We start from the raw sequence: 25264 nt of genomic DNA, 5'->3' as shown, positions 1-25264 counted from the left end.
AAAATGCTTACCCAAATACTAATTTTAGAATTAAATTTATGCATGGGTAAGTTTTTGAGTTCTTTGAGAAAAATGACATTGTGAGGTGAATAAATCACATCAGATTTTGATTTCTTTTGTGTTTGAGTAAACTTACTAGTTTGTAAAACATCTTAAGGACTGAAATAATCAAATAATTAAACTAATTTCTGTGAAAATATATGTCTGAGGTCTTGACCTGAAGATGATAAAAACATTAAAAAAATAAATATATGGGAATCCAGATAATGGATTCCTGCAGATAATGGTCCTTTTTTTGTGGCAACATTGGCCTCCCTTTATCTTTCCAGTTAATCCATTTATCCACCCATTGTGCAGATATTTATTGAGAACCTATATTCAGACATTGTTTAGGTGGCTGACTGTGTATATTCAGTGAACACAAGCAAAATTCCCATCCTCATGGGACTCATTTTCTTGGATAAAGTTGATAAATAACAGACACAGAATATATGTATATATGTAATTTTTAATACAAAAATACGTTTTAAGTTTAAGCGTGTCTCATGCAAGGATGTTACAAACATTGCATGGAACAAATTTTACTAAATTATTTGTTGTTTACCTGAAATTCAGATTTAACTTTACAACCTCTATTTTTACCTGCTGAATCTGGCAACTGGACTTTATAGGACAGGTTTGTTTGATTTTTAGTCTGAGAGTATAATTACAAAGGTAGATGTTCAGAGTTTAGATCTCTTAAAAATGTTGTCCTGACAGTGAAGTCACACATAACTCGGGTGTTCAAGAGTAAGAAAGTATCTCTAGAAACTGGTATGCTGTGCCTGGACATTTTTAAAGAATATGAGTTGAACAGGGAGATAGACTATGCAAACCAAGGACAAATAAAGGAAATTTTAACACTTGGAATGCATATCCTTGAAGGAACAGTTTTTAAGTTGTGTTCCTCAATCTGTTTTCTTAGGATGCTAAAAAAGATAAAGTAGGTTTATTTTACTACTTAATCTACTTTTATGCTAAAGAGAATGGAAAATGGACTCTGGGGATTGGAAATGGCAGAATTGATTTAGGTTAAATGGAATTGAAGTGCATTATGGGTGGGAATATTAAAAGGGCGCCCAGATGTTTAATGTTCAGAGGTTTGTTCTCTTAAAAGCCTGAGAATTTTCAGGTAGTGTTTTTAGAACCTGCTGTTTGCCAGGTGTTAAGTTTGATGTTTTCACAATTATTATCTCCCTTATTAGCCTTCTGTTTTTGTTTAAAATATAATTATATCTTTTAATTATAGAATATTTCAAGGATAGATCATTTTAGAAAATAATGTAACATACACTGTTGTACTTGCCACATAGGTATAACAAGTATTAATTTGCTTTCAGATCTTTCTCTTTTATAAAGTATTGATAATTTTTTTTGTTGCTTCTCTCCCCTCTCCCTCAATTTGCTACCTTGAAGTTAGTGTACATACTGCTCATCCATGTTTCTACATTTCTGTATAACAGATTATAAACCAAGGCATAATGAGGAGAATTGAAGGAATGAAATGGGACTAATAGCTTGGTGAAGAGAAGGCTTAAAGTAGGGTGCCAGGTCTTGAACTATTTAGAAGTCACTCATGTGAAAAAGAATGCTTAAATTTGATAATGTACTGATATTAGGCAGTATAGATAAATTTTCAAAAGGTACTTTCAGGATCAGAAAGCAACATCCAGTATTTAGTGACCCAATTATTTTATGGTCTATCCTTATATGGACAACTTTATAAAACATTAAAAAACACTATTGTTCAACCTATATAGATGTCATTTTTATTAAAAATCAACACATATAATTTTTCTGATTATCTTTACTATAAAAGTTGTTGACCAGCAATCCACAGAGAAATAATTATGTTGCTGTTAGAAAATTTAAGGTCACATGCTTTTTTAAAACAACAGAGAAAGTGAATTTCAATTCACTTAAAACAATTTTTAAAACAACAGAGAAAGTGAATTTCAAAAAAAGGGGAAACTGTATTCCTAATGGTTAATGTTTTTTGAAGTATGGTCCTTCTTTCATTAAGTAAATTTTAAAAGTTGGAGGTGTCATTGACAAAACCCGTTTTTCTTCTGAATGGTAGCATATATAATTTGTAGCTAAGAAAAATGGCTTAGAAATTAGAATATGAGACCAAAAAAATGGCCAAAGTGAAAGAACAGATCAAAGCTCTAGAAAAAATACAACTAAGCGACGAAGAGATAACCAACCTATCAGATGTATACAGTTCAAAACACTGGTAATCACAATGCTGACAACATTGGTTGAATATGGTCACAAATTAGAGGGAAAAATTAAGGCTATGAAAAGTGAAATAAAGGAAAATGAACAGGGAACCAAGAATGACGAGAAGGAAACTGGGACTCAAATCAACCATTTGGAGCAGAAGGAAGAAAGAAACATTCAACCAGAACAGAATGAAGAAACAAGAATTCAAAAAAAACGAAAGAGGCTTAGGAACCTCCAGGACATGTTTAATCATTCCAATATATGAATCATAGGGGTACCAGAAGAAGAGGAAGAGCAAGAAATTAAAACTTATTTAAACAAATAATAAAGGAGAATTTCCCCAATCTGGCAAAGGAAGTAAGATTTCAAGGAAGTCCATGAAGCTCAGAGTGTCTCAAAGAAGTTGGACCCAAGGAGGGACTCACCAAGGCACATCATAATGACATTACCCAAGATTAAAGATAAGGAGACAATCTTAAAAGCAGCAAGAGAAAAGGAGACAGTTACCTACAAAGGAGTTTCCATAGGACTGTCAGCTGATTTCTCAAAAGAAACCCTGCAGGCAAGAAGGGGCTAGAAAGAAGTATTCAAAGCTATGGAAGGCAAGGACATACATCCAATATTACTCTATCTAGCAAAGCTATCGTTTAGAATGGAAGGGCAGATAAAGTGCTTCTAGGATAAGGTCAAGTTAAAGGAGTTCATCATCACCCAGCCCTTATTATATGAAATGTTAAAGGGACTTATCTAAGAAAAAGAAGATCAAACATATGTACACTAAAATGACAACAAACTCATAGCTATTAACAACCAAACCTAAAAGCAAAACCAAAAGGAAGAAATTATAAGAAAGAACTCATGGACATGGACAGCATTGTGGTGATTGCTAAGGGGAGGAAAGTGGGTGGAGGTGGAAAAGAGTATAGTAGGGATAAATGATAGGAAAAAATATATATAATTATATATACACTCGTGTGTGTACACACACACACACACACACGGGCCTGACCTTTCAAACGTCTTTCAGTTTAGGAGGCTGTGAGTAGCAGAGAATGGAACATGATAAGGGAGTGACAGTTCAGCCCAGAACAAGGCACATAAAAATGTTGTTGGGGCACATTTCTGACTGATAAATCATAAAGGGAAAGAGAGTACCCTGTTTTTATAAGTAATTAAGTTTTTACTCATAAACATAGAAATAAACAGTTTAGACCAGAATGTTACATGATGTTCATGGCAATATATATCATACTTTCAGAAAGGTCAAGTAAAGCATATATTAAGTGAAGTTATTATAGTACAGGAAAATCCTTACTACCTATATATTTGATCTAGTTCATAATACCTAATGAATTAGTAATTTGCTTATCTGTTTTTTATATTTCTACTACATTAATTCATTTGAGTCCTGATGTTAGTGTCTAGATTTTCGCTATTGAGAAAGCGGTAGAGAGATTTCATTGACTATTACTAAGTGTATGCCAATTTCTTTTACATAGTGGCAGTGTTAGGGCTTTTCAGAAATTTCCTTTATTTTGCACAAAAGAGTAAGTGAAGATTAAGGCCACATACCCTTTGATAAATATTTTTGGATTTGGGCTGTACTAATTCTTTGGATAGAAAGTTTCTGATGGGTCACCAGTTGCAAAGCTCGTATTGAAGAATGTAATGGTGCTCGATGCACTTGTGATACAGAGAAACAAGTGTACAAGGTCAGGAAAACCCTTTGTAAACAGCTAAGGCTGGTTCCAGAGCATCACTAGAGTTTTGGTTTGGTGTATGAGGGTACCTCTTGAGAGAAAATATTCATGGTTTCAATTCAGAATAATTTTTTCAGGGTTTATTAAGGGACAGACATATATTTCTTGGGTCTATCTTTTAGAGGCCCATAGATTGGAGTGGAATGAGAATTTTGCTTTGCTCAAGATAATCTGGGCCAGGATCTTCTTCACTGGACCAGTGTGGGGAGAAGTAAAATACACATTGCCTAGCATGTAGTGGGTCTGACCATGTGTTCTCTAAAGTAATATGTATGCTTGCTTCATCCTTGTGGGATGTTCTTCATAACTATTTTTGTTCTCATCTGGTACTGACATACTATTCTAGCCACTTTTTTTCAAGGGCATTTAAAAGAAAAGCTTTCCTTACTCTTTTTAAAATAAAATTAATATAACTATGGGGGTCTTCTGAAATACAAAGATAATTTGGTTTGTGGTTATGAGCCTGCATAGGTTTATCTCCCACATCCCCCCCACCTTTGAATATTAAGTAATTGGGATATAAGAACCTCATAAATATTTTAACAAACTATTATATGTTTTGATTTATTTAAAGTGTATTACAAGGTGGGGTAAAAGGCTTACAGTTGTGAGGATGCAAAACAACTTATTCTTGTGTTGTTTATTAATTATTATATTATTTTCCATGCAGTAACTGTAAACCTACTTTTGCCTCACCCTGTGTGTATGTTTATCTTTCTCTTGCTTTCTCTGTTGTCCATGGTCCAATAGTTATTAGAAACTATTCAGGACCAGTTGCTTCTTGCTTAAGAATGAATCATAATCTGAAGAAAACTTGTTAGATGGAAATAATGAATAATTAAAATTGCCCCTGAAAATCCCTTAAGACACCAGGTTGTTACAACATACTGTCTCTCAATATGTCCTGCAAAGCCATATTTTTCCCCCAGACTTGGAACATAACACAATTTCTTCAGATGAACCAGGTGAAAAACTTGGCTTATGTTTAATGGCCATGTTGTATATATTTTTTAGAAAGGGAACATAGTTTTAAACATTGGAGCCATGCAATGCAGCAAGATGTTCACAGTTTGAGATGCATATGGTAATTGAAACAGTCTAAGGGAGCACCATATTCTTATTGCTTTCTCCATTCATTCTAGAGCATGTATTCAGTATGTGAAATAGTGGGCACAGTTTCCAGTATTACTGTTTTTGTATCTTTTATTGGGCATATGTTATTTGATTAATTCAAATAATTAACCAATTGGTGGCAATAAGGTACAATACAAGTAAGGAATAAAAGGTAAAATTTCTCTTTAGGATTTAGCATGGAATATGGGCCCCTTTTGAAGTGCGTAGTAGAGGGTTATAAATATAAGGCTGATGGTTTCTGAATTCTGACCTTGACAGTGACCCAACTCAGTGCCATTTTATCTGCTGAATCAGAAAGTTGGGGGTGAGTCAGAAAATTGCATGCTGGGGCTCAGCAATTTGAGAAGCCCTCAGCTTACTTTTGTGCACACTACAGTTAGAGAATTCTGTCTTCTCTGTGCTCTCCACAGACTCCTGACTTGATTTCTTCTTCCACATGCTCCAGAAAGGATTCAAACACAGGTGTAACTCCCTGAATCATTTTGTTTCCAGAAATACTCTCCAAAATTCATCCCAGTGGGTGGTTCACATTTAAAATAGATCATTTTACTTTCCTGATTAATATTTTTTAGTGTGATATAGAGAATTCAGCCGTTTTTTCCCCTAGCCTTTCTGATACCATTTATTTACTGACCTTCATTGCAGTCATCTGTTTGCTTATTTGTTTTTTGCTTTATCTTTTCTGTTTCTGACTTCTAATCTAATTTTATTTTGCTCAGCAAATGTGAACTATATTGGGGGTCAGTAAACTAATGTGGTCACCCTGAACCCAGGAATGATTTTTACATGTTTAAAGTGTTGTTAAAAAAAAATAATAAAGCAATGGCTATGAGTCAGAGACTGCATGGTGGCCTGGCCCACCTAAAATATTTACTGTCTCTCTTTAAACAGGAAAAGTTTGCTGACTTTTGATACTTATTTGTTGAAATTTGTTGAGATGTGCTTCATGGCTTAGTCGACATAGACCATTTTAAACTCTCGCTGATGTACTTGAGAAGAATATGTATTTTCTAATCATTAGGTATATAGGTTTCTGCTTATGTTCATTAAATTTACTAATTTCACTGTTCAAGTTTTTTATTCTTTACTGAATTTTTGTTGGTGTTGATTTGACCTATCAATAATTGATCAATTATTAAACCTTCACTTTGATGTTGAACTTGCCACTTTCTTATGAAGGTTTGCTTATTTTATTTTAAGGCAATTTCATCAGAGCATGCCTACAAATTAAAAAATTTTACATATGTTTTCTTAGTGCCATATCTTTTATTATTATGAAGAGAGTTTAAAAAATTCCTAATAATACTTTCAGAAAATCTGTTATGTCTGATTTGATATTTTCAGTATTTTTACAGGAGGATCTTATGCTTTAACTTGCAACCTTTCTTTGTCCTGTACTTTAGGTGTAGCTCTAGTTTTTTCTTGATTGCTGTTTAGTAATTCAGTCTGCCAATCTTTTGAATGTTAAGTTTAATTTATTTGTATTTACTGGGAGTATTGATATATTTGGACTAGTTTCTGTCCTCCTTAACCTATACTTTGTCATATTGTAACAGCATAGTGGGTTATTTCTTCAATCTCTTTCTCTCTTCCAGGCCATCACTTTTCTTTGGCTGTGTTTCATCTGTTGTTTAACCCATCCAGTGATTGTTTTTAAATTTAAAGTTTATATTTTTAATTCTAAACATTGTATTTTAAATTTTCTTAGTCCTTTCTTGTTATAGTCTTCATTATTTTTTAAATATATTTTATTGATTATGCTATTACAGTTGTCTCATTTTTTTTCATCCCTTTTTCTCCTCTGCCCTGTACCTGCCCTCCCACTGTCATTCCTCCACCTTAGTTCATGCCCATGGGTTGTACATATAAGTTCTTTGGCTTCTCCATCTCCCATACTGTTCTTAACCTCTCCCTGCCTATTTGGTACTTACTATTTATGCTTCTTATTCCCTGTACGTTTTTCACCATTCTCCCTGCTACCCCTCCCCACTGATTACCCTCCATGTGATCTCTATTTCTGTGAATCTGTTTCTATTCTAGTTCTTTGCCTCATTGGTTTTTATTTGTTTTAAGTTTAGTTGTTGATAGATGTGAGGTGGTTGTCATTTTACTGTTTGTATTTTTTATCTTTTTTTCCTTAGATAAGTCTTTTTAACATTTCATGTAATAAGGGCGATGCTGAACTCCTTTAACTTGATCTTATCTGGGAATCATTTTCTCTGCCCTTCCATTCTAAATGATAGCTTTGCTGGATAATCTTGGATGTATGTCCTTGCCTTCCATAGCTTTGAATACTTCTTTCTAGCCCCTTCTTGCCTGCAGGGTTTCTTTTGAGAAATCAGCTGACAGTCCTATGGGAACTCCTTTGTAGGTAACTGTCTCCTTTTCTCTTGCTGCTTTTAAGATTGTCTCCTTATCTTTAATCTTGGGTAATATCATTATGATGTGCCTAGGTGTGTGCTTCCTTGGGTCCAACTTCTTTGAGACACTCTGAGCTTCATGGACTTCCTCGAAATCTTACTTCCTTTGCCAGATTGGGGAAATTCTCCTTTATTATTTGTTTAGATAAGTTTTTAATTTCTTGCTCTTCCTCTTCTTCTGGTACCCCTATGATTCATATATTGGAATGATTAAACATGTCCTGGAGGTTCCTAAGCCTCTTTCATTTTTTTTGAATTCTTGTTTCTTCATTCTGTTCTGGTTGAATGTTTCTTTCTTTCTTCCTTCTGCTCCAAATGGTTGATCTGAGTCCCAGTTTCCTTCTCGTCACTCTTGGTTCCCTGTTCATTTTCCTTTATTTCACTTTGCATAGCTTTTCACTTTTTTCTCTATTTTGCAATAATACTCAACCATTTCTGTGCTCATCCTGATTACCTGTGTTTTGCAGTATGCATCTGATAGGTTGGCTATCTCTTTGTTGGTTAGTTGTATTTTCTGGAGCTTTGATCTGTTCTTTCATTTGGGCCATATTTTTTTTTTTGTCTTGGCCTACCTGTTTTGTAGTAAAGGGTGGAGCCTTAGATATTCATCAGGGTGGGGCAACCCATGGTGCTGCATTGTGGTGCTGTATGTGGGGGAGGGGTCCAAGAGGGAACAGTGATGCTTGCTGGGCTCTCTGTTGGTTTTCATTCACTTTCCCCACTTCCCACAAGCAAATTGGGCCCTTCAGGTGCTGATTCCTGGGTGAGTGGTTTTGTTTATATTCTAAGACCCTGTGTGTCTCTCCAGTGAACTCTCTTGTGAGGCTGGGAGTTTCTCCTGGCCCCCTCAACTCCCACAGGTTTTTAGTCAGAGGTTTTGAGGCTTTTTTTCCCTACACTGGAACCCTGGGTTGCACTGTCTTGCGCCCTAGTTTTTCCTCCCGGTTTATCTGAATGCAAATATGGTATGGTCCACTCTGCCAGCTGCCCCCTTGCCTGCCCCAGTCCTCCAGTTGCTACCTTGCCGGGAGTCCTCTCCATCCTGGCTTCCTGTCTCTGCCCCTCCTACCAGTCTGGATGAATGTTTCTACTTTAACTTCTTTGTTGTTGGACTTCCTTACAGTTTGATTTTCTGGCAGTTCTAGTTATTTTTTGTTAAATTTGTTGTCCTCTTTTGGTTGTGCGAGGAGGTAAAGTGTATCTACCTATGCCTCCATCTTCTCCAGAAGTCTTCATTATTTTCACTTTGTCTCTTCTTTTGATAAACATTTCACACAGTTATTTTGTATCTAATCATTCTAATATAGGAGGCAGAGAGTTTTTCAAGTATCAAACTTTGTAATAACTTAAAAGGATATAAGCAGTCAAGAAGGGTAGAAGTAGGTAGTGGTTTGAGACAGCCTGTATGGCCCCCTTTCCACATTGGACACATGTTCTTTGGCCCAAAATAATAAGTGAAGTCTCTTAATTGAGGTTCATGGGTCTCTGTGTACTGTTGGAAGTACCTATATTCTAAAACATCTCTTTTCAACAGTAGAGTGGTGTTTCATAATCTTTACACTATTGATATTTTTGGACTAGATTTAGTAATTTTCAGCCTTTTCATTTCATGGCACACATAAACTAATTAGTAAAATTCTGTGGAACACCAAAATATATATTTTTGCCTATCTGATCAAAAAATAGATATAATTTTGATTTATTCAAATCAGCAGCTGTTGTTATATAGCTATTGTCCTTTTTTTATTTGACATTCTAAGGGAAAAGAGGTCATTGCCCCTGACTAAATAGTCAGGTATTTTGTTGCAGTCTCCGGCCAGCAGAGTCTGTGTGTTGTGGCTGAAGATGAGGACAAATGCACACAGACTACAGCAGTCCTGTGGAGAAAGAGGGACGGTATAGTACTCTCTTAAGATGAGAGTCCTACGACTGCTTCTCTCAAGGGGAGAGTGCCCCGACCCTTGCCTGGACAGGCTTTTATTGTTTCTTCCGGGTCTTATTCTCTATTACATAAAATGTTGTCTACATTTTAGGTGCAATGAAGGAAATGAAAATAACAGTGCTGAAGGGAAAGGTTGCCAGCTGATTACATTACGTCCTTGGGAAAGTTCATACAGGCTTTGGAAATTACCTTGAAAATAGGCAATTAAGACCAGGGTGAGGGAGTTTTAGCAAGAGCAAGCCATAACAGTCTGGATGTATGGATGCATTTTCTGGGCCCGATTCCCATGGGAAAACCGGTCTGAGGGTCTGGCTTCTGCCCACCACTTTGCTCCTGTGGGCTTTTCGATGTAGGGCTGAGTGACATTTGCCATCATCAAACAGACTGGTTGCCTACAGTATTGCATATTTTAAAAAAAATTGTGTTATACCAGTGTGCCTGCTGTGGCACACGGATAGAAAATTGCTGGGCTAGGTAATTCTTTGTTGTTGGGAGGCCATCCTGTGTATTATAGGATGTTTAGCAGCATCACTTGCGTCTACCCACCAAAAGCCGTTAGTATTCCTCCAGCTGTGATAACTTAAAATGTCATCAGATATTGCCAAATGACCCTTAGAAGACAAAATATTCCTAATTGAGAACTATCCTAAAGACTTATATTGCTTATGTGACATTCTGCAGAGGGCCAATAAGCAGCAGTTCTAAACCAGGATAAACAGAGAGTATTCCGGAGATAAGGACGCCCCTCATAGTAAATGTTACTAGTCTGTTTGCCAGAAAGTTAGTTGTCAGCATGTAAAAAAGGAGATTAGATCAGGTCATCTGACTTCTTTCTTTTCCTGGAAGTTCTTCCCTTTACCAGCTACTAGAATTTGTTCCTCCTCTGTTCTTCAGTCTCCCTGTTAGCATTGTTTCCTTTTCTCCCTTTTTCTTCCTTTTACTATTTACCAAATAATTATTGAGTGACAAAGATAAGAACCTTATTCTTTGTCGTATAACATAACACATAAGTAAATAAGTAAATGTCAAATATTAATTAGTGTTATAATGAAATTTTGTGCTGTGATAGACAGTAACTGAGTAGCTATCCTATCTTAGATTGGTCAAGAAAGGCCCTTCTTGATCTTTTAAGCTAAGACTAGGACCTGTGTGTCAAGGAGTGAGCTATATGAACATTGGAAGAGCATTCCAAGCAGAGAACCACTAATGCCAATGGACTTATGTGCAAGTGTACATTTTTAAGATAAAAAATGAAACATGTTTAAAAAGAAACAAAACAAAGCAGTGAGATTCCGAAGGCATGGGACAATGTGAGATGAAATCAGTGAGCATAAAACAAAACTGAAGAAAAGATGGGCAAGTGCTTTCTTCCCCTCTCTCAGTATCATTGCCAGAGTAATACAGTATTTGAGACCTGTACTTCGGAATCTGTAGAACTCCTTTGGAAGGAATGTTATAGTAGTGCCCACACACATTTTTGTTTGTTTCTTTTTCCTTTCTCCGAATATAGCCAGTGTGCTATTAAAAAAATAAAACCTTCATGGGTACAAAATGTGTCAGGAGAATTATTCAACATTGGTAACAATTGCTTTTTAACTAATTTGTTACCTCTGTCTTATATAGATAAATTTATTGAGTTTGATTACCTTTCCCACTTGCTCCCAACAGATAAATATCATCCTGTTTCAGTTTCAGGTTTCTCATTGTACGGATCATTGATTGAATTAATAGATGACTTTACCTCGGCTCACAGGAGCCTTGCGCTCCTTTTCAAATGTCACCAAGCAAGATAATTATAATGAAGAAGTAGCTGACTTAAAGGTAATTTGTTTTAAAGATGAAAACCATTATAAATAGAGGATACAGACAAGTATTTGGCATTTCTTTTTCTCAGTTCTGTGTGATTAAAATGTTTATCTGCTAAGAGGAATGTATATACTGATGTTTTTTAATGGGAATTTTTATCTTAAGCACATATAACTGTATTGTCAAAGAGAATAATCAGAACTATGGTATTGAATCCTTTGTTAATTTTTCTACTACTAATGTTTCTGCCACAGTTAATTTTGTAATTCAGTCCAGTAACTTACCCCTGGGTTGTCTGAGTAAGTTTTTTGGTCTCTGATAAATTCTTACTTGATGGAGAAAAACAATGTACAACATGGGGAAATGAATTTTACTCTTTCAAACTTAATATCAGGTCTCATAATTGACTTCTGTGTGGTCTTTGTAATTGGTTGTGGGGTTTATAGTCCTGAAGGTATATGAACTGTACTTAATGAAGGAATGAGTCATCTGCTATAGTATATAAAGAAACTGGTCCTATGCTGTTTTTATGAAAAAAAAAAAAAAAAAAACCCAAAAAACAAAAACAAAAAACAGCCATGCCCTGGCTGGTGTGGCTGAGTGGATTGAGCAGTGGCCTGCGAACTGGAAGACTGTAGGTTCGATTCCAGGTCAAGGGCATATGCCTCTGTTGCGGGGGCCAGGTGCCCAGTTGGAGGTATATAAGAGCCAGTTGATTGATGCTTCTCTTGTAGGTATTTCTCCCCCTCTCTTTCTCCTTCCTTTCCCCTCTCTCTAAAAATTAATAAATAAAAATCTTAAAAAAACACCCATTTTGCTGACTTATTTGACTCTATTATAGAATACTAACACTGTTTCCTAATAGGTTAGAATTTTAATGCTTAAAGTCTTTGGCTAGGTAGGTCAGTTGGTTATAATGTTGTCTTGATATGCCAAGGTCCAGGGTTTGATCCCCAGTCAAGACACATACAAGAGTCAACCAATGAATGTGTAAATAAGTGGAACAACAAATCAATGTTTCTCTCTCTCTTCCCCCTTCCCCCCTCTCTCTCTAAAAAAAAAATCAATCATTTTTTATTAAAAATGATTAATAAAATCAATTTTTTTTATTAAAAATGAAGCCCTTGTTCAGTTTTACAATTAATATCTTAAAGATTGATACTAGGAAGAAATAATTTGTAACAGATTTTAGGTAGATTTGTTTTTCTTTAAAGGTAATACAGAATTTTGCTACAACAAAAAGTTAACCTTTTTTAGGATGGGAGCTGTTTTGCATTTTCATAACAATTAAAATAAGGATATATTCTATACAATTAATTAATATTGCTATCTTAATCTGGAATTACCTGTATTTTTCGGACTATAAGACACACTCCCCCCATCCCCCACCCTCAAATTGGGGAGGGATAATGGTTGTGAATGCTGCTGTTGAGTTCTGTTTACATTTACATTGGTGAAATTATTATGTTATTTATGTTATTAAATATTTTACCATATTTTTTGCTTCAACATTTTTTTCCTATTTTCCTCTAAAACCTAGGTAGGTGCATCTTATGGTCTGAAAAAAGACGGTATTTACTCTTCTCACCTAACCAAATTCCTTTATCGGCCCTCGTGTATTAGGTATACAATAGAAGATTTTAGAATTTGAAAGTGACAAGTACTACATGATTATTCCATGTCATTTCATTTATTATTGTAGGCTTTTATATAACTTTCTGCCCCTTGAGGAAAAAGAGTGGCAGATACTTTGAGCTTCATTTTAATTTAATTTTTTATGTTTGGAAATTTCGAACATATACGAAAGAGATAAAAGAGATGAAGCTTTATGTAGTGTGACCCATTGTAACAACTTATTTCAATTTATGGTTAATCTTTTTTCATATCTACATTTGCCCATTTTCTTCTCCTTAAACCCAGATTAATTAGCTCCATTTTTAATTATAAAACTGAAGCAGGGTAGTAATAATGAATTATTCAATATTATCAGTGCAACCAAGAGAAACATGTCAATCTTTTGTGTGACCCACTACTTTTTCATTTGTTCAAGGGCCTCCTGAAGTTTACCAAGGCCAATGATATGGAGTAAACATTGCTTTCTGTTTCAGTTCTTGAGAAATCAAAGATTTAAAATCTTAAGAAAAGAGTGTGTATAGATAAGAACCTCCTGGATGCCTATCCTGTTCTAGGATCATACTTAGGAGAACAATGCTGATTTGAATATATTGAACTCATCATAGGAATCTTAATTTTTTTAAATGCCTTTCATCAAAAGCATGACAGAAGTTCTTATATACAATGTGGTCTAAGGTTTGTTAAAAATAAAGGAGAAATATAGAGGTACGTGGGATGTTACCTATTATCATTTGAATGTAGGACATTTTGCTTTTTATTTTACTGTATGAAAATAATTTTATAGTGATTATTCATTGTGATTACAATGGTAAAAAAGCTTTTATTAAAGATATCTTTTAAATAAATAAGATTCTCTTTAATCTTTTTCAAATAAGGCTCCTTCTGGGAGTAGTAAATTTAGATGTGAATAGATAAAATTTTGAATTCTTGTGGGTGGTACCAAGTTATATAATGTAATGCAAAACTTGCAATAAATGATGGTTTGAGAAAACCTTTAACCAGTATGTCTCTGTTATGTCTTTCAGATAAAGCGGTCTAAACTTCATGAACAAATTGTAGGTTTGGATCTGACATGGAAGAAGTTAGTAACATTTTTGAATGAAAAACTGGAGAAGAATGAAATGCAAAGTGTAAATGAAGACTTAAAAGATATATTACAGGCTGCAAAACAAATAGGTATAGTTTTGTTTTGTTTATTTAAAAACTAAGGATCAAAAATACATTTCTTTTAAATTATATATTATAGAGTAAAAGGCTAAAATTTCTAAGCAAACATTCATAATTACTGAAAGACCATCTTACCTCTTAAGGAGCTTAGGTTAGAGTCAGGGAGGTAGAATTAAACAATTACTAGTATAATCAGACATGAAGGATTTATAGCACAGGTGGCAAACACAAGGCCTGAGGGCCGAATCTGGCCCTCCACGTTGTTTTATCCAGCCTGGCATGTTGTTTCTACCCAGCGGCAGCACTGAGCTCCTTGCCCCTAGTTAAGGAGTAGTTACATTTATACAGTCCTAAAATTACATTTGGCCCTTTGAAATCAACCGTGAGGCTGATGTGGCCCCTGGTAAAAATGAGTTTGACACCCCTAATTTATAGGAATTATAGCAATTTAGAATTTAAAACCACTGCCTTACTTGAAATAAGTAAGATAAATTAAAATTAAATTTAATAAGGTAAATTAAAATTTTAATGTAGCTTGAAAGAGACCTTAAAAGTCATGTAGCTCATTCTCTTACAGATGCTCATCTAGCACGTAATGAAGGGCAACACTGGAGCTGAACTTTGCTTCAGGTCTTGTTATACACTATAACTTTCTCATCAATTGATTATATTTGGCAGAAATTATAATTAGAGATTGTAATTACTATATGTTTAACACATGTTACTTTCCTAGGGTTGAAAATAAAATAAAAAAAAAATGACTCTGGTAAAACATCTGAGTTTGTTCATTGACATTTATTATCACATTTCTGACTCTGATAATTAAAAAGTGTAGTTAACACTACTATAATTCAGGTTTGTTACCTGTAAAAGGTTTAAACCAGTACTTAGGCCTTATATAATCTGGCATCCACCTTTCTCTCTGACTTGGACTCATCCTTGCCTTCACTGACTGTGTTATAGACACATGGCCTTTTCTCACTTCCTCAGACCCACTGAGTTACTGCCTGTTTTGGGGTCTTTGTACTGCTGTTTCCTTTGCTGAGAATGTTCTGCTCTAATCCTAGAGTGGTGGTTGTTATTCTGAACTCACCTAAAAAAATTGTTTCCTTAATGAGGCCCTCATTGACCATCCAGTCTTATATTATTACCCAGTCACTCTTTATCTTGTAAACTTTGGGAGCATTTTCTCCGTAACATTTATTGTTACTGATATTTTGCTTGTTTATTTTCTGGGTTTTTTTGGGGGGGTTTTTTGCCACTAGATACAAGTTTCATGAGAATAGGGTCGTATTTTTCTTGTTGAATACTCTGTTCTCAGTGTGTAAAATAGTACCTGCATGTTTTAGATTCTTAATGAAGTTTCACTTGATAAGTCAATGATAAAAGTTTTCTCAGGTGATTTCTTGGTAGAGAGAAAATTAAATCATTATCATATGTTGGTTGGCAGTTTTTCTTACACCGGCTTTGAAGGGTATTTCCCTTTAAACACACCCATGTGTGTGATGCTTCTTATTTATGCTCAACTCCTTTAATTTATTTTTTAAATATTTTGATATCATTTATTATTGGTTTGTAATATAGTATAATATTGACTTAATGTTCTCATTGTTTTAAGTTGTAAAAGTACAAAATGAATGTTGTGTATGTTTGTGCATTTAGATGATCTTTTAAAGTTCAAGGGCATTAGTAAAACTTGAGTTTGCTGAAGCTTAGGGGAAATAGCTCACTTTGCTGAAATTTGTGGTAGCATTTGGCATATAATCACATTTTATATTTTAAGAATATAGAGGCAGTTAGGTTCACTGAAAACAATGCAGTCTCCAGTCTACCTAGATCACCTTGACTAGGCCCTAACCCTCTGGACTTCACTGTCTTTATTTCTAAGATGTTAAGGCTACTGGGGAGTGGTCTAATAAAGTACTTTTCAAAAACTGCAGTGTTCTTCCTCTTCTTTAGTTTCATTATTAAAATACCTCAGAATACTTAGCAAAACAAGTAGTAAAATACTGAGCTTATTCAGTACCACAACTAAATTATTTCTTTATATAAGTAATGTGGAAATTAAGATGAAAAAACATACCCTTCAGACTACTTCTCAAATGTCTCTGACAAGTCAAAAATCAGTGCTTTAAATATCAGTCATTAAACGTAATTCTAGGAGTTTTGCCTGTCTGTGAAACATCTGATTCATACTTAGGGACTAATCTGTTGACTGATGCATTTAAGGAATTGATTATTTTTTAATATCGCAGAAAAATATTTTTATGACAGATAAAATCTTAGGGTTGAATTTATGTAAATACTCTGTTATGTGTACTTTTAATGCTATATTTAAGTTAAATAACTGTTAGCTTTAATGAAACTAATGGTCAACCAGTAGTCAGCTATTCTTTCTGTAATCCTAGATTCTTTTCCATTTCTTGTAGTCATAGGTCAGAATATGAAAATATTGCTGATACTTGAAATGTAATTAAAACTAGCAGCTTTGAAAAGATTAGTCTTATGGTAAACATGTCTTTGTGATTTCTCTTATGCTGCTCTTTTAACAGATATTTTTGGTGTAATGTATTAAAAAAGGTAGAGCAAGAGAATAAGTAAAAAGAACAATCACTTACATTTTAATTGAGTACGATATAGTAATATGAGGTACTTGCTTGAGACCATGCACATTGACTAGAGTAAGGGGTATTTTAAGCAGGTGTGGACAGCACGGAATATGGTGTCCAATCCTTTCATTTTGTATGTAAAGAAAAGAAGGCTCATTAAAGATTTAAGTGAATCCCATGGTTGATTTGTGGTGAAGGTAGGCCTATTCCCAAATTTTGAAACAGAAACATGTTGGAAATTCTACATTTTTTACTTTTCTTGTCAAGTTCTGTCAAGTCTACGTCTCAGCTGCTCTTAAAATCACTTCCTCTACATGTTTACCATTGTCTAGTTTAAGCTTTCACCTTCTGATGTTTGAACTATTGCATTAGCCTATTGCCTCAGCCTTCTTTCCTTACTCATTTTCTTGCCTGTGATTAGACTGATCTTTGTAAAAAAAAGCAAAGCAAAGCTCATTTTTATTTTCAGCTTACTCTTTATATTCCTGCAAAGGAATTAGAAAAGCTCCTTTATGAGTTAAAGCAATGTACGTTTTCATTCTGTCACATGAAAGCTTTACTCTTAACATATACATTTACTATCTTAATTTCCTGAACAAAGCTTACTGTTTTTTTCCTCTTTGTTATTTATGTGTTATAGTAACTTTCCCCATTGTGTTCATCTGGGTAAATGCTTCTCATCTCTGAAGAAATGGCTTAGGCTTCATATATATCTTATTATTCCTTTCTAATCTTAGTAGTGTTCCATTAGATTATCATCTATTCCATACTTTTTAGGAGTACTTTCTCATTGTTGGATAATTGTTACACCTGTTCCTTCCCTGAAGGACTGTGAGTGCCTTGATAATACAGGAATTTCACGGATCACAGTATCTTTGTACTCTAGTGTTTAATGTGTTGTGGGGGATACAGTAGATGTTCAATAAATAAATGAATCATTGAAAATACAACCAAAATTCCTATATGATCTTTACTACCTCTAATACAGGCAGTGTGTTACAAGTGACACCTGTTGTTATTTTAAAGCATTTTTTCTTCTCAGATTTATATTTACTATATTCTCATACCTATTTATAATGTTATTCTTCCCTCTTTTTTTAAAAGATTTTATTTATTCATTTCTAGAGGGTAAGTGGGGGAGAAAGAGAGGGAGAAAAACATCACTGTGTGGTTGCCTCTCACGTGTCCCCTACTGGGGACCTGGCCTGCAGCCCAGGCATGTGCCCTGACTGGGAATCCAGCTGGCGACCCTTTGGTTCATAGGCCAGCGCTCAGTCCACTGAGCCACACCAGCCAGGCTTATTCTTCCCTCTTGATTATTGTAATAATAAAATGGAGCTTTGAGGAGAAAATATTATAAACTGTTTAACAGTGGTATTCTTGGCACTTAGTTTTAGTTTATCCAAATACTCATTGTAGACATTGCTACCTCCTCTGGATTTTGACTGGGAAACATAGTTACATAAACCTGTATTCTGTGCACAATGAAACTATGTCAATATTTTATGTGCTTCAAATGAAAACATTTTTAAAAATAAAGAGGCCAAGATTGAGAGTAGCAGTCAGTAAAATGAATCATGTCATAAGCATATATCTTTGTTACTTACAGTTTTAAATTATTATCAGAGGAGGTTGATTTTCCTGTATTATTACAGGAGTTTTAAGTTTTCACACCATAAATAGAAACTAGAATGGGGGTCAAGAATGGTGGGAAGGTCAGTAGAAAGACCCAACAGTTCCCTAGTCAGCTATGTAATTGGTCTCTTTCTCTCAAGGCCAGACTAGGGTGATCTAATGATTTTACTCTGGTCTTCTGGATACAAATCAGGACTCAGCCATAAGTGAACTAGTTTTTTTCCCCCAGTATTCACATTGTTTTGTCATGTACAGATTTACTTGTTTTGCCTTTTCTAATTTATAACTCCTGCTTTATTTGGGTTTTGCTATTTTTATGTATTTTATGTTTAATAACTTTTTTTAATAACAATATGAATCAAAAGGTAGGTTGGGCAGGACTGACTTACAAAATGTGGTTTAGGGAATTTGGGGACCTTTTGTGTTTTTTGAGTTGTCAAGGAAATAAGATTTTGGTATAAAAAAGTGAGGAATCAAAACCGAAGGTGAAAACAGTTTATAAAGCAATGACTGGAAAAGGAGAGAAATAAAGATATTAGTAGGATCTGGCAATTCTGTCTATAGAAGTAAGGGTAGGCATTTAAAATAATAAAGGTGTGTTGTGTATTGGATGAGGCAGGAGGTTTTTCAGGAGTTTTATAAAAAACAGCTATCTTGAAAATTGTAGATTTCAAAAAAGTTCAGAGTTCCACTTACCATAAATTGGTAGAAAAGTAATTTGGAACAATTTTCTGCTGAGAAAAATAGAAAAACTGTAAAATAGAAAACTGTTTGATTATATCATAGTACCTCCAAAACAGTGAAGAATTGTGGGGCCAAGATCTGGAAGCAGAAATAAACCCAGAAAATGGGATCCTGGCATTTGGCTCACTTTTTCCTCGAGGTGTCTATTTCAGAGGCCAGATGAAAAAGAGGAGAGTGGGAAGATGAGCAGAGCTTTTGACAGACTCATAGGACTAAGATGACAAATGGACAAAAAAGGAAATAGAAAATCTGAATATTTGACTGTTAAAGAAATTCAATCTGTAATTAAAAGCCTTTACACTAAGAAATCTACTGGGCTGGCCAAAACATCTGTATGGTTTTTTCTATAAAAGACACATTTTTCATTTTCACAAATTAACTTTATTGATTTGGATATTTTGAGTGTGCTGGCTATCTCCTGCTATTGGCTTCTAGTGGGTACAGACCAAGGGTGCTGTTAAACATCTTCCAATGCATAAGACAGCCCCACAGCAAAGAATTATTTGGCCAGAATGTCAATACTATCAAGAAACTTCGCAAACCACTTTTGACACATTCAGTCAGTGACAGCACATTCTCCATACACTGCACAAATCTTTTCGTTTGTTTGCTTCAGTTGCATTTTTACCTTTCTTGAAATAATAAAGCATAATATGCTGAAAATGTTATATATTTTCTTCCATCTTCAATATTAAAATGGCTGAACAAAAATTCACCAATTTTGATAAGGTTTTTAAGGTTTTTTTTTTAATGAATGCTGATATGACAGCTGTTAATATACAGCCTAATGAAGTTGTTTTGACTGAAGTTAAAGACAGCTAAGCATTGATAGAGCTATTGTATGGAAAAATCGTAATGGACTTTTTGGCTAAGCCAATATATGCCTTAATGGTTTTATAGGGGAATTTCGTATAATGTCATTTAAAAAGGTATGAGGGTATTGCAGATTAAAAAAGGTTATAAGCATATAATAACTAAATGTAATATAGTACCTTTGCTTGAATACTAAATCAGAAAAAAATTAAAAAGATATTTTTGGAGGCACTATAGAAATTTGACTATGTGCTGGGTATTATTGAACATGAGCTTGCTGCATGTTTCTAGTAAAGTGCCATGAAGACTCAGTGTACAACAGTGGGTCAGTGTAAAAAAAAAAAGCCAAGAGGGAAAGTGCAAATGCACAAAATGTTAATTATTGGGTTCAGAAATAGGGAAAATGGTGGGATTTGTGTAAAGTAGTAAAAGTTTAAAACTTGCATGATTGTGCAGTAGACAAAGAAAAGCATTTTGTGAATATCTGAAATCCAGTTATGATAAAAAAATTTTTTTAGCAAACTAGGAATAGAAGGAAACTTAATATTATAAAGAATATTTATAAAAAAACAACCTAGGTCAAATTTGTTTAATGATGCAGTGTTGAAAAAGCTTCCCTTCTGAGATAGAGATTTAGACAGGAATGCCTATCACCACTTCTGTTTCTTACTGTACAGGTTCGTGGTAATTAAAGACATGAAAAAGAAAAGACATAAATATTTCTTAAAAACTGCCATTATTTGCTTGGCTGTATTTTTTTGAAAATGAAATTAGCAAGGTCAACATAGTATTAATTTTATTTCTATGTACCAGAGCTTTTTTTTCCTAATGTCATTTACAAAAAGCATTTTAAAAAATCAAATACCTAGTAAACTTAACTAGGGACGAGCAAAATTTTCTCATGGAAAACTAAAATATTACTCAGAAAAATTACAGAAGACCTAACTAAATAAAGGGCTATACAAAGAATTGGAACACTCACTGTTATAAAGATATTTTTATCCAAATTAAGCTGTAGATTCAGTGTGATCCCAATCAAAATCTCAGCAGGCTTTTGTTTATAGGTGTGTGTTTATGCGTGGAAATTGACAATCTGAAAGTTACATGGAAATTCAAAGGCAAAGAGCAGCCAAATCAACCTTGAAAGATAGAAGAAGGGCTTAATCTATTGGTATTAAGATTTATTATAAAGATCAGTAATTTAGTGAGGTGTTGGTCAAGGGTAGATAGATAGACCAGTGGAATAGAATAAAGTCCAGGAACTTATCCACAGATATTAGGGCACTTGATTTATCATGAAGGTCTTGGAACAGTGAAATGTGGCTCTTTTTTCAGTACCTGATGTCAGGCAAATGTATATATGAAAAACATGTACCTATACAGATAAGTCTAAGCAGATTGTACAAAGAACCATGAAGCACAAAATAATCTTCTAAAAGATCATTTAGAACACCTTCTTGGTCTTTATATATGGACATATTTATTAAACAAAACAAAAAACACTCATACAGGGAAAGACTGGTAAATTGTACTGCATTAAAATTGATCGTTTTTATTCTTTGAGAGTAAAAAGGCAAGTCACATAGTCTCAACATACATAATCAGAAAAGAAACCTTATATGTACATTAAATAAGAACTCCCACAAAACAATAAGAAAAGGAAAGGACAGATAATTCCTACATGAAAATGAGCAAGAACCTTGAACAAGCATTTCACAGATGACAATTGAATGGCCAAGAAACAAGAGAAGGTTCCCAACCTTATTAATAATGAGGGAAATGCCATTATATGCCCATAAGAATGGTTAAAATGAAAAAGACTGGCATGCCAATTGTCAGTGAGGCTCAAGAATATGTAATAAAAATTCTCAACCAGTTCTAGCAGAGTTTAATTTGGCATGACTGCTTTGAATAATTGTTTAGTAGTATCTACTGTGGTTGGAGAAGTTAAATTTTAAATCTTTGTGTATGTTTTTCAGTAATATGTACATAAATATCCAGTAAAAGTGATTGCTCATGTACACAAAAGAGGCATGCATCCATTAGTTGTGATGACCTTAAGGTGGAAGCAACCCAATTTACTGTTAAACACTGGCATAGATAAATTATGATTTATGACTACCTTTTAGCAATAAGGAACTATATAGCTACGTGTTACATTGTGAATGAATCTGACTGTTGACTGAAAGATGCCAAACACAGAAGAACAGAGAATGATTCTATATATGTATATGAAATTGAACACTAGGCATGACTAATCTGTGGTTTCAGAAGTCAGGGTAGTGGCCTTTTGAGGAAGGGAGTTTCAGGGGAGCTAATACTGTTCTGTTTCTTAGTTACCCAAATTTTATAGGTATGTGCACTTTATTATAATCCTTTGAGCTGTATGCGTACTTTGTATATTCCTACTATATTCAGTAAAGTGTACAATTTATGGCTTTTATATTATCAATTTCCATGAAATATTACAGACTGATAAAAATAAAAACTGCAATACCTGTGTATTCCCCATTCAGCTTAACACTTGGCTATCTTTCCTCCATATTTTCTTTTAAGAAATAAAATCTTATTAATATTGTTAGAACTACCTGCTCAGTCTCTGGTAATCAATAATCTTAAATGTCATAAAATTGATATTTAGTATTCTCATGACTATTTTTATATTTTATGATATTTATACATTCATAAATACATGTATTAGGAATGTATTCAGCTCAAATATTAAAACCTACTACAGTGACAGAGACTCAAGTTGGTTTATTCATTTCACCTGACAAATTTCCTTTGTAGGATTCAGCTGCTTTTTTTCCTTTTTTAAAAAAATTATTTTTCAATCACAGTTGACATTTGCCATTTATTATTATTTTATGTTAGTTTTAGGTATATAGCAGAAATGTTACACATTTATATAATTTACAAAGATCCCCCTGATAAGTGTAGTGGAGCCACCTGGTGTCATACCAGTACAGCAGCTAGATAATGCTAGGGCGCAAGGCTGCTAAAGGCTTGGCCTTTTCCTCAGGTCTGTTGCCTTTGTTCACCATGTGTGCCTGACTTCTGGCCATCACATCTCTGCACTAGAGTTTCCTACTTACTTTTTTTGGAGCAGGTTGTGTTACTAGATTTTCTAACAATGGAACCAACTTTGCAGTATCTTTTGTAGTTTATTTTAAGATATATGTATGGATACTGTAAGCTAATATTTAGACTATTTGGAACTGTATTTTGTATCATCTTTATTTCATTTTCAGTTTTAAGTTTTCATGAAATTATTTTCCTATACCTTAGGATAATTTCAAGTTATCAGTTAATATGTGTGGTAGAAATTTAGTTGTCATTTACTAGTGAATAGCTAATAAATATCAGTAAACCTATTTTTTCATACATAATACAGTGATGCTAATTCTTTGTATAGTTGTTGTGATGTAAAGCAGAATTACAAAGTACCTTGAATAAAGCCTGGTAAATGGCTATCAGTGAATAATTTTATTATAGTCTAGATGTGACAGTAGCCATTAGTAAACAAATAGTTTCTCTGTGTGGTTTTATGTTATGGTAGATATATATGCCCAATGATGATGTGGTATAAAAATGGTGTGAATTCTGCTTCTGTAAGTCAGAAAGGAGTTCATAGAGAAGGAAACTTGGGACAGAATTAACATTGTGTTTTGAATGATTCAGGGGCAGAGTTGTTTGTTTCTCTACATATCACAAGGGATACTACAAAATAAAAGAGCTAAATAACTTAATGAAAATCATAGGTGATTTTGTTAATATATTGGCTATATAAACAGGCAGTTTTGATTATGTGGGAATGTGGCAAAAACAGCTCTAAGTTGAACAGAATATTGTAGCAATGACTGAGGTTGGAAATAGGATCAACTCTTCAGTTTTCTTTAGTTCATCGATATATTATTATTAACTTATAAATTATAATTCCTTAAGCATAAAAAAATTTATACTGCATTCCTTAGTAGAGGCATTTTTAAGGTTGCAGTTAATTTTCTTCATAGTATTATTAAGTCTATAAGTATTGTCTGATAAATGAATGCTGTACTATGTATACCTTGAATCATCTTTTAAAAAATTTTTCTTGGATATTAAAAAAGTAAAATACCAGTTAAATCTCAGTGGGCTATGTGATTTGTTCAAAGATACAATTTAAAGTTTGTGATGCTCAAAATAATGTTTTTGTTATAGGAAGCTTATATATAAAATTGAAACTTTTATGTTAGCTGTTTGGTTGCCTGGAAAGTCAAATTGTAATTTGATTCAGGATTTTATGTACTAGAAATGGTAATGTAGTGGCTGGATGGTAACTTAAAGTCTACACTGTAAGATGAGTATTCACATTTTGTAATGAATATATATAAAATTAAATGGCTGACTTCAAAACATGGTGAATTGCCTTGGCCTTTTTTTAATGTCTTGTACTACTACTCTTTTTCCTACCAAATATTTTTCTCTATTTGCTTTCCCTTCATTATTTGCTCACCCTGAAGGCAGTTCCTTCAAATTACTGTATTGAACATTTCTTGAATACTTTGCCCACTTAATGCAAGGTTTTCTTGGAGGATTTTTTATATACAAGAGTTATATGAAAAAATAAATGAACCTCTTAGCCAATTTTAAATTAATATCACATATATTGTTCAGTGTATTCCCCAGAAAACCATATTGCAAATGCTTGCTTCTCTCAAGTTTGATAATTTGGTGATTATTTGAAAGATGATATAATGCAGAAAGAAAAAAAAATCCTTGTTCTTGTAGTTTTATTAGAATGTTATTACCATGTGAGGATTTTAGATACTATACTTGTTAAAAAGTACACTAACAGGCACTGGAGATGAATATGTAGAGGGAAAAACTGATGGCATTGTGGGATTGCGTATAAGTGAAATCATTGTTTTTGCTTGCACAAATAGCTAACATATGAGGGAGGACCCAAAAAACCCCAGAATTTATTTATAAAAAATTGTGCATTTACTTATTACATGTTTAAACTTCAGTCACCTTCAAAGTACTCTCCACTTGATGCAATACACTTATCGAGAAGTTTGACCACTGCTCAGAACAGTTTTTGAACTCATTGATTTTGATGCCTTTTAGTGCTGCTTCTGTTTTTTTGTTTCACTTCTTCCACTTGGGGTGGTAAGGAAGGTTTCCTTTTCAGGAAATTTTTCATCTGGGGAGACAAAAAACAGCTGCTTGGGGTGAGATTGGATGAATAGAGAGGTTGGGACACAGGGGTCATGCTGTTTTTGGTCAAAACTGCTGAACACTCAGCATGATGTGGGCACAAGTGTGCTGGTAACCCATCATGAAATGGGCCAA

At 34.0% G+C, this 25264-nt stretch overlaps 1 protein-coding gene across 1 annotated transcript in view; it reads left to right on the top strand.

Moving 5' to 3' along the window:
* ASCC3 (activating signal cointegrator 1 complex subunit 3) overlaps positions 1-25264 on the top strand; it is a 307023-nt gene that overhangs the window by 4495 nt on the left and 277264 nt on the right. Inside the window, exons 2-3 of the mRNA XM_045843194.1 lie at positions 11211-11342; positions 13988-14138. Coding sequence (XP_045699150.1) covers positions 11253-11342; positions 13988-14138 — 241 coding nt within the window. The 5' untranslated portion in view covers positions 11211-11252. The remainder of the gene's footprint in view (positions 1-11210; positions 11343-13987; positions 14139-25264) is intronic.

Source organism: Phyllostomus hastatus, unplaced genomic scaffold (genome assembly GCF_019186645.2).
Source record: "Phyllostomus hastatus isolate PE091 unplaced genomic scaffold, TTU_PhHast_1.1 phas_contig_40, whole genome shotgun sequence".
NCBI lineage: Eukaryota > Metazoa > Chordata > Mammalia > Chiroptera > Phyllostomidae > Phyllostomus > Phyllostomus hastatus.
Note: the sequence above shows the minus strand (reverse complement) of the source record. Positions and strands in the feature narration are given on the sequence as shown.